The sequence below is a fragment of the Lynx rufus genome, unplaced genomic scaffold (assembly GCF_022079265.1).
Source record: "Lynx rufus isolate CCGP_SWC_20201006 ecotype Redwood Valley unplaced genomic scaffold, mLynRuf1.p SCAF_1, whole genome shotgun sequence".
In the NCBI taxonomy this organism is placed as follows: Eukaryota; Metazoa; Chordata; class Mammalia; order Carnivora; family Felidae; genus Lynx; species Lynx rufus.
In genome coordinates this window covers 91,323,408-91,334,102 of record NW_025814823.1, presented here as the reverse complement: position 1 = coordinate 91,334,102, position 10,695 = coordinate 91,323,408, and the positions used below count along the sequence as shown (strand labels likewise).

At 43.1% G+C, this 10,695-nt stretch overlaps 1 protein-coding gene across 1 annotated transcript; it reads left to right on the top strand.

The window, feature by feature from the left end:
* The first annotated feature begins 2,888 nt into the window (after nt 1-2,888).
* Nucleotides 2,889-9,547, top strand: LOC124514847 (olfactory receptor 1361-like). Its single transcript, XM_047083162.1, has 3 exons — nt 2,889-2,922; nt 3,103-3,189; nt 8,604-9,547. The coding sequence occupies exons 1-3, from the start codon at nt 2,889-2,891 to the stop codon at nt 9,545-9,547; spliced, it is 1,065 nt and encodes a 354-aa protein (XP_046939118.1).
* The last annotated feature ends 1,148 nt before the right edge of the window (nt 9,548-10,695 follow it).

The following is a 10,695-nucleotide window of genomic DNA, read 5'->3' as shown; positions in this document are numbered from 1 at the left end:
CCCTTTCAAATGGGAAGAGGGTATAGATAAGATTGCAAATCAAAAATCAAAGATAGCATTATAGGGGTGCCTGGGTGACTCAGTCAGTTGAATGTCTGACTCTTGACTTTGGCTCAGGTCATGATCCCAGGGCCATAAGATGGAGCCCATGCGCAGTGCGGAGCCCACTTGGGATTGTCTCCCCCCCGCCCCAAATAAAACAATTTTAAAGAAGCATTATATACCTGAAACTAATGTAGCATTGTGTGTCACCTATACTTCAATAAAAAGTAGCATTATAGGTATACTATTCAGAAAAATATAAAAGTGCTTACACTGGGCAGTGGGACCCAGGGGTGGAGAGATGAACATTAGGGAACTGGGTTTTCCATCTAAAGACTTGTTTAACTTTCAAAGCTGTACTAATATATTTATTTGACTAAAGTAATTTAAAAAATAAAATGCTTGAGGGGTGCCTGGCTGGCTCAGTTGGTAGAGCACACTACTCTTGATCTCAGAGTCATGAGTTTGCGCCCCATGTTGGGTGCAGAGATTACTAAAAAAATAAATTAAATAAACTTTTAAAAAATGCTTCACCAAATACTTGATTTATTTATTTTTTATATTCATTATTAACAAGAGCATTGAAGGCCATTTTCCCATAGGTTTTTATATTAATGTTTTCTTTAATTTATAAATTATTTGGTTTTAATATTCCTTTTGATATGAAAATTATAAACAATGCTTTAAACTTTATCAACTGGACACTTCCTTTTACATTTGGATTTTTGGTTTCCAATTTTTGATTATGTAATGGAGACTGTAAGAGAATGTAGCCTATAAAATCACTGTTTGGGGACTCTGTTAATAGCTTTTGTGGTAGCCTAAAAAATGGTCACTATTTGTGATTGTTCCTTGGGCTTGAAAAAGAATGTGTAATCTCTATTTCCAGAGTGGAAATGGATGTATTTTAAATCAAAATTTCTTCACTGTTTAAACAAAATCTCTGCCATTATGAGCTTTTGCTTTATGGAAACTATTGTTACATTGCTTCATTTGATGTTTCATTTGAGTTTCTATGAGTTTTTCCTCTATTATAAAATATTACTCTTTTATGATTTATGCTTCTGGTTAACTTTATTACTGCTTTATCTGTAATTAATCGTGTCACTCTTTTTCTCTAATTTTTTACGTAAACATCTCTGGCCAACTTCATATTTGTGTACTTTTTAAAATTATTTATATAGTTTTAAAGTTTTTTATTTTTTAAAGTAATCTCTCCACTTAACATGGGGCTTGAACTCACAACCCCGAGATGAAGAGTTATACACTCTATGTACTGAGTTTGCCAGGTGCCCCTCTTTTTTCTTTTTTTAAAAGGTGAGTTTTGTGGGGGCATCTGGGTGGCTCAGTTGGTTAAGCGTCTGACTTCGGCTCAGGTCATGATCTCATGGTTCGTGAGTTCAACCCCACGTCGGGCTCTGTGCTGACAGCTCGGAGCCTGGAGCCTGCTTTGGATTCTGTGTCTCCCTCTCTCTGCCCCTTCCCAGCTCACACTCCGTCTCTCTCAAAAACAAATAAACATTTAAAAAAAAATTTTTTTAAAGGTGAATTTTGAAAACTCACCTTTTAAAAATTTTGCTTTTTGGGGGCGCCTGGGTGGCTCAGTCGGTTAAGCGGCCGACTTCGGCTCAGGTCATGATCTCACGGTCCGTGAGTTCGAGCCCCGCGTCAGGCTCTGGGCTGACAACTCGGAGCCTGGAGCCTGTTTCAGATTCTGTGTCTCCCTCTCTCTGACCCTCCCCCGTTCATGCTCTGTCTCTCTCTGTCTCAAAAATAAATAAACGTTAAAAAAAATTAAAAATTTTGCTTTTTGTAGGACATACAAATGGAAACTTAGAAATACACACCCAAATTCCAATAGCCAGTAGATAACTATTTAAATGACTCCATACACAGCCCATACCCACTATACCCTACCCTCTGTCTTCAGGCAAATATCTCTAGGTGGTGCCTCTGATTTCCTGTGCCAGGGATACAGTCACTATTATATGTTAAAATACAGATTTGAGGTTCTGCTCTTAATATTCACTTTCTTAGGGGGGCATCTGGGTGGCTCAGTCAGTTAAGCATCTGACTCTTGATTTTGGCTCAGGTCATGATCTCATGATTGTGAGATGACACCCTGCATGAGGCTCCGTGCTGGGCGTGGAGCCTGCTTACAGTTCTATGTCTCCTTCTCCCTCGGCCTCTCCCCTGTGCACATTCAATCTCTCTCTCTCTCTCAAAACAAAACCCATAATTAATTTCTTAGTACAAACCAACAAATCAAACTTTGTATTTGAAAGAAGAAAGAATCCAGGGTACTAAAACCTTACAGATTATACAAAAGAGTCAGTTCAGGGGCAAAGTGTACAGAACAGAGATGCTACCAATGTATGTGGGCCAATTTCACTGGTTCTACAATTTTTCTTCAGGTCTATTTTGGGCACAGAACAAGATACAAGGTGACACAGGCAGGAGAGGAGACATTCTTGAGGCAGTGGGAAGCATCAAGTCTGAGCACTAAACGGAGTTCCCCTCAAGCAGAGATAGCTGTGTCCAGAGAGAATAGGAACAGAGTGGCTGGTAAGTGCGCCTCTAGTGGAGCCAGGGGGAATCCACCCTGGGGATGCCCAACCTTGGCAACTATGGCTGCCCTGGTCCCTAAGGGAGTCTCAACCTCCAGGGAAGGAAGATCTATTTATTTGCTCCCAATCATCCAAGCCAGACCTGAGAGAACCACATTATCTATCTAACTCTACATATTCTCCTCCAGTGAGAACAGGTTCCTCAGTCTTCAGCCCTGGCTGACACTGTTGAATCAATCATCCAGGGTCAAGCAAGGAGCCAGTGGAGATGGGGGTTCCATGACCACATTTCACAGCGACAGAGAACAGCCAGGTAAGAAGGGCTGGAAAGCAGGTGTGGGCACGGGACCTCCAACAACAGACAGATTCACGTGAACATAAACATATAGATTTACCTTTGGAATAACAGACACGTAAAATCCCTTTGCACCTGACCAAGTTCAAAGGGGGCATGTGTCCTGGTTTTGACATGTACAAGTCTTTCTCTTTTCAGGATGTGCTGCCCACTGCAGGACAGAGCAGGCACGTTTCCAAGGAGGACGTAGGAAAGCAGCAGTGGGAGACGAAGGAGACAGCTCAGGTTAGTGGCGCTAGGGTCAGTGACTGCAGGCTCCTAAAAATCCTGTCCAGAAGCTCAGGCCAAGAGCTGCCCCTTCCTCCCCACAACAGAGACTCTTCTGGCAGACATTCAAGACCCTCCCATGCTGTCCCTACTCTGCACCTTTCTGCCAGTTGCTTCCTTGTGTTTGTCCATCCACTATTGTCTATGACCACATAATTGAGGTGTCCCAGAAGGAGAAGCTTCTTGGATGCCACAAAGAGCCCCACAGAGGGGAGCTGGCTTGGGCTGGGGTCTGGGCACTCAGCAGCTCCGGTTTTGAGGTCCAGGAACACAAACCCTCAATGCTGAAGACCAGATGTCTCAGAGACAGCCACGTGCTACCGAGACTCAGAAGAGATTAGTGCAGGAAACCAGGCATCCACATAGGTAAGTTATATAGGGGTGCCTGGGTGGCTCAGTTGGTTAAGCATCCATCTTTGGCTCAGGTCATGATCTCACAGTTCTTGAGTTTGAGCCCCGAGTCGGGTTCTGTGCTGACAGTTCAGAGCCAGGAGCCTGCTTTGGGTTCTGTGTCTCCCTCTCACTCTGCCCCTCCCCTGCTTGCACACACTCTCTCTCTTTCTCTCTCAAAAATAAATAAACAAAATCTTTTTAAAAAGATTAGTTAGCACTCTTTTGTTAACAGGAAGCTGCATGGGAGATTGAATGAATATTCACGGGGTGGGTGGTGAATATCCATTCAGAGTAAGAGGAATTGCCATATCACCTACTCACTGTGGAATCTCCACCTGCTGGGGTTTAAACCATGAAACAAGAGATTATTTTTTCTAGTAACTGATCTTTTTTTTTTTAATTTTTTTTTCAACGTTTTTTATTTATTTTTGGGACAGAGAGAGACAGAGCATGAACGGGGGAGGGGCAGAGAGAGAGGGAGACACAGAATCGGAAACAGGCTCCAGGCTCCGAGCCATCAGCCCAGAGCCTGACGCGGGGCTCGAACTCCCGGACCGCGAGATCGTGACCTGGCTGAAGTCGGACGCTTAACTGACTGCGCCACCCAGGTGCCCCTCTAGTAACTGATCTTCTATTGGCGGGTCTCCTAAAAACATCCTGGCCAGATTCATTCATTTTAAGCCATTGCATACTATAAAAATGGTGCTTTTAAGTGGTCAAGAACAGTCTAAATCTTCGATCTCTTGCGTTCTACTCTCTCACAATGTGCCTTGGCTTGGAGTACGGAAGGGGAGGGGGATGCTGGTAGATGTACTCTTCCTGATTTGAAGAAAGAAAGGGAGGGGGGGAAATCTAGTAGGGGTACTCTCCTTGACCAAGTAAGGGAGCTGTCTCTCCTCTGTTCCTATCTGCTGCTCTTCTGGCTTGTCTGTCTTACTTATGGGCTTTGTTGTTGTTGTTTGTTTATTTTTGAGAGAGAGAGAGAGAGAGAGAGAGCACGAACAAGGGAGGGGCAGAGAGACAAGGGGATAGAAGATCCGAGGAAGGCTCTGCCCTGACAGCAGTGAGCCCAACTCGGGGCTCAAACTCAGGAACTCAGGAACCATGAGATCATGACCTGAGCTGAAGTTGGATGCTTAACCTACTGAGCCACCCAGGTGCTCCTCACTTATGGGCTTTTATCTCTGTGGGCTGCTCATAGGGGATTTTCCAGGGATTACCAGAGGGTCTCAGAGTGGGCTCAGAGAGGGTCAGAGAGGGTCTCAGCTCTCACTCAACCCCTGTAACCTCCCGCCCCTTCCCCAGTCCCACCCAAACGGTGTTTATGTTACTGAAGAGCTCCCCTTTCCTGGAAGGCACAGATTTTGTCCTATGAAGTAGCTGTCACATGTCTTCCACAGGGGCCACCAGCGCTTGGGGAACTCACACGTCCTTGCAATGGCACACAGCTAGCTTCTCTACCAGCCTTCTTCCTTCTCTCCGTTCTCCCGTCTCTGCCCATTTTCTCTTCCCTGCTCTGGGAGAGGGAGGGCTGATCAAGCAAGCCCATATGCCCAGTCAGGAAACCAACGGATGGTCTCCCCACGGTACGAGCATCTCCAGTCTTTGGTGGGACTTTTTTGGAGGTCTCCACACTCAGAGTTGGGGACCAGGAAGCCCACTTCCCTCTCCCTGTGGGGTGTCATGAGAGGGCACAGACTTTCTTCAGAATCATTGCTCTTTCTGCTCTCATCTCTCTCACGACAGGACTTGGGGGTTTGGGGGCAGTATTAATTGTGCTCCTGATAGTATTATCCCAGCAAACACTGGCAGCAGGAGCTAACCCTAATGCTGGCAGATTTCCCAGCACAGAGTTTGGGTTATTTAGAGCCTACTGACCTAAAAGGCCCTTATGGACCTTTTCCACAGTTCCCAGACAAGAGGAAAAGCCACATTGCCATCCTGCTATACCTCTTCCAGCTCTTACTCCCATTTTCATTAAGGAAAACAGCCTGAAATTAAAACCAGAATATTCACATGTGCTGTTCAGACACAAGGAAAAAGGCTGCGTAAATACAGCTTTTTTTTTTGTTATAAACAACTATTTGAGTGAGATCAAACAATTCTTTTTTTTAATTTTTTAAGTTTACTTATTTATTTTGAGAGAGAAAGTATAAACAGGGGAGGGGCAGAGAGGAGGAGAGACAGAATCCCCAGCAAGAGTCCCTGCGATCAGCACAGAGCCTGAAGCGGGGCTGGAACTCACAAACTGTGAGATCAAGACCTGAGCCAAGATCAAGAGTCAGATGTTTAACCAACTGCACCACCCAGGCGCCCAGGTTTGGGTTTTCCTTGACGCAAGCCCTGCCCTCCAACTTCTACGTCCCCCATTAGGCATCCTTTCCCTAGAGCGCCTACTTTCAGTAACTCTGGCTACAACCTGGTACTGCCTTTCTACACTTTTATCCTGTGATATGACTTATGAGAAAATGCCTTCAGATGTCAGAATTTTACAATGGTTTTACTAATTTAACTCTGAAAGTGCTAGGACACTTCACTGTTGCTATACTACAAACATCCTATAACCAATCCCCGTAAAATTATACCTGTAACATCTGTTGCCCCAGCCTGTCAAGCCACTTAACCTGTGAGTCTCCTCCCTTTCCTCCTTCTGCTTACCACCCCAGGTTTTAGTTCTTAATCAGGAAGGCCATGTCCCATCCTCTTTACCATCCAAACCCTGAATTCTTCCATGGCTATCACAGCCACAGTGCTTTATCTGACTCCTCCTGCCTATACTAATTTCTTCATGCTAGGAATGTCACTCAGATATACCCCATAATTTCACCCTAGGAACTTGCCTTCCTCTTCAAAAATAATACCAAGTGCCACAATCCAGCTGATTGCATTTTGGCTAGCACAAGACGGAAAAGAGGTCTCTTTGCAAAATCCTGTGCACAGCGACCTCACCAGCACACTTAGCTTATTCAAGCCAACAGTTGTGAGCGATAGCAAGGATGTTTTGATGCCATGTGGTCACAACATTGAGGACAAACCTCCAGGCACATCCTTCAAAGCCTAAAAGTAGAATAATCCTGGGAAAATGTAGGAGACACCCAGAAAGAATTTGAAGGAGTTGTATACAGTAGCATTTTATTCAGGTGTCGTTGACTCTAAGTCTAAAGTTCTCTTTTGGCCAGCAAAAGAGCAGACGCAGGATTAAAGTGAGAGATGGCTAATTTCCGGGAAAAAGACAAGAGCCCTGAATAAGGGTCCTTGCCCCATATTTATTCAGATCAGAAGGCTTACAAACGTGATGGGCATGTACAAAAAGACAAAGAAACTATGGACATTAACTTGGGGACGTAAGGGAAAAGGGGGTTTTGAAGGTATGCAGTGTTTGGGGTTTGGGTCAATATAAAACAAAATCCGGGCACCGGACAGATGGGGAGATGGTTGTTAACAGCAGACAGGAGGCACCGTGCCTGTGTATCTTTGCTAGTGTAGAGGATGAGACAGGGGGAATAACCACAAGGTTAATAAGGCACCTTTTCTTTTGTTAACCATCTCCGCTTTGGGCTGTTTTGCCTGCAGCGCAGTGGTCCATAGTCCAATTCACCAATTTACCTAACCTGGTCCTATCCTCCTCTGAAAGCAGCTTTTTGCTATAGTACTAAATTTGGGGTGCTTTCACCCTGAATATCTAATCTTGTTTATTTCATATACCTATGTATTGGGCACCTTTGCACCATTCTTATTTTAGGCCTTTGCCTCTCCCTCTCTATTCTGGGGGCTCTGCACCCCCTCTCTATTTTGGGGTGCCTTTGCATCTCCCTATTCCTGGAACCTTTGTGCCTCCCTATTCTTGGGGTGTCTTTGCAATTCCCTATTCTTGGGGTGCCAATCTGGTTTACCCAAACTCGGGTGTGAGCATTTTATGACTTTATAGTTCTTTATGCCTTGTTAACCCATTGGTGTAAACCCTGGGGATTCCTAAGCTTATCCCCCACATTCAGGTAAAAGAACTTGTGGCCTTGAACAAATGGTTAAATCTCCTGGCTTTATTTATTCCTTCTGTTTGATGAAGCTTGTTATTCCTAAAACTTACAGATGTTAATAAGGATAAAGTGATGAACTACATGTAAAGAAGGAGTCTGGATGCCTGGCTATGTTGGTTGTTTTTTCACTTGGCTGTATTCTCCATAAATGGTAGTTAATCAAAATGTAGAGGTAAAACTAAGGAGGAGTTTGAAGAAAAGGGAATTTAACTGTTTTAGGACTGTAAATGTTATGAGTTCTGTCATTCTAATGTGCTATCACTGAATCTCTCTGAGTCTCAGGGTTTTTATCTCTGATTCCTCTTCTCAGTCTTCCTATCTATGAATGACTGAATTCATCATTCATAAACTAAAAAATTATGTGTGGGAAAATAGCTCCACATACCGGATATTCATTGAATGTTAGTGAAGTATGAAGTAAGCTGTATGTAATCAAAGATAATAAACATAAATTAAAATTATGGAAATTAACCAGCTATTTACTTCAGGAAAGCTAACTCTGTAGAATTATCTAATGTGTGTTATCAATGACAAAACCAGTATTATAAAAAATTTACTCAAATGATGGTGTATTATTATCTACTTTTATATTTAAAGTGAGATTAATTAAGAAGTAAACTTTGGATCTGGTACCATTAAAACATTACAATCTCTAAACGGTAAATGGAACTCAATTAAACATTTCCTTTTACTTAAAAATTTTTTTTAATGTTTATTTATATTAGAGAGAGAGAGGGAGAGAGAATGAGAGGGGGAGGGGCAGAGAGAGAGGAGGACAGAGGATCTGAAGCAGGCTCTGTGCTGACAGCAGGGAGCCTGATGCGGGGCTTGAACCCATGAACCATTAGATCATGACCCAAGTTGAAATTGGACACTTAACCGACTGAGCCACCCAAGTGCCCCATATTTCCTTTTATTTCGACCACATTTTCTCCCCTGCAGACATGGATAGAGACAACCAGACTATGGTCACAGAATTCCTTCTCCTGGGACTCTCTGGGCAGTCAAAGCAGGAAGAGATTCTCTTTGGGCTGTTCTTGTGGATGTACCTGGTCACCATCATTGGGAACATTCTCATCATCCTGGCCATCAGCTGTGACAGTCATCTCCATACCCCCATGTACTTCTTCTTGGCTAACCTCTCCTGCATCGACATCTGCTTTTCATCAGTCACAATCCCCAAGATGCTGCTGAATCACATACTGGGAAGCAAGTCTATCTCTTATGTGGAATGCATGACCCAGATCTACTTCTTCATCACTTTCATCAACATGGATGGGTTCCTTCTGAGTGTGATGGCCTATGACCGTTATGTAGCCATCTGTTGCCCACTCCACTACAGCATGATCATGAAGCCCAAACTCTGTATCCTTCTGGTGGTGGTCTCTTGGGTCATTACAAACCTGCATGCTCTCCTACACACTCTTCTCATGGTCCGACTCACCTTTTGTTTCAACAATACTGTGCATCACTTTTTCTGTGACCCCTATGCAGTTCTAAAGCTGTCTTGTTCTGATACCTTTATCAATGAGTTGATGGTATCCATTGCAGGTGGGCTTATGTCGATTACACCATTCACATGTATCACTGTTTCATATGCTTATATCTTCTCTAACGTGTTAAAGTTTCCATCTCTTCAGGAAATAAGGAAAGCCCTATCCACATGTGGATCCCACCTCACTGTGGTGTCCCTCTTCTATGGGGCAATCCTGGGGGTCTATATGCGCCCTTCATCCTCCTACTCAGTCCAAGACACGGTGGCCACTGTCATCTTCACAGTGGTGACTCCCCTGGTCAATCCCTTCATCTACAGTCTGAGAAATCGTGACATGAAGGGAGCCTTAAGGAAGCTAATTATTAGGAGACCAGTTTTGTCAAGACTCTAGAATTAGAAAATTTTAGAGCCAAAAAGCCTACTGGAAATTATACATTTCTTAATTTTGCAAAGGCTACTGAGGCCCAGATGGGTGCAAAATCCACCCATAACTATTTCTCTAATTAGTGACCACAATCATGCTTTAAAATGAGGCTGACAGGCACTCATAAGTCATAAAATAATTCATTTGTTACCTATAAGAAGGGCTGATCCTGTGACCCTCCTTACACAGATAAAAACTAGACTGAGGCCTGGGTGAATTAGATGATTGATCCCAAGTGATACCCAGATGCATTTTCTTAAGGGTGAGCCTAGCAATGTTATAAGATGCTGGCCACCACGATGGACTGGGAATTGTGAATGACTTTAGACACAGGCTTTTAAGAGTCAACTGCTGTACATGGTCTCTATGTGAAAAGTGAAGAATCCACATTTAGACTGATTTGGGTTTGAGATCTCAGAAGCAGAAAAACCTGAAAACAGGCTATCTATGGCAACTGAGAGCTACATGGGTCAACTCAAGTTTCACCAATCCTGCCCACTGATAATAAGTCAAATTACAACTGACAATGAGTGATTCCAATATGGGAAGGAGTATCTCTGTATTATTTCACTTAGCTCTCACACAACCTCATGAGGTGATACTACAAATATTCCTATCGTTTTATGAGGAAACTGGGTCCTAGAGAAGTTAACTTGACCAGGTCCTAGAAAAGTTAACTTGGCCAAGCCCATAAAACAAATGTTTGGAACCAGAGTGATACCACTTCCTCTCAAAGTATTTGGTGATTTTCGTTTTTACTTTTGTTTGTTATAATGATTTTTATCATTTTTAATTTGCATATGGAAAATTGACCACTTTTTGATATACAGTTCTATGAGTTGTAAGACATCTACAGGTTTGTATAACCACCATAACTAGTAGGATAAAAGAACAGCTCTACTACCTCAAATAGTTCCCACATGCCATCCCTTTATAGACAAACTCTCCCTCCACTCCTAACCCCTAGCAACTATTGATTCTCCACCTCTTGAGTTGTGCCTTTTCCAGAATGTCATATAGTTGGAATTATAATATATGTAACCTTTTCAGTCTTGCTTTCTTTCATTCAACAGATTCATCCATGTTGTTGTATATATCCATAATTTTTTCCTTTA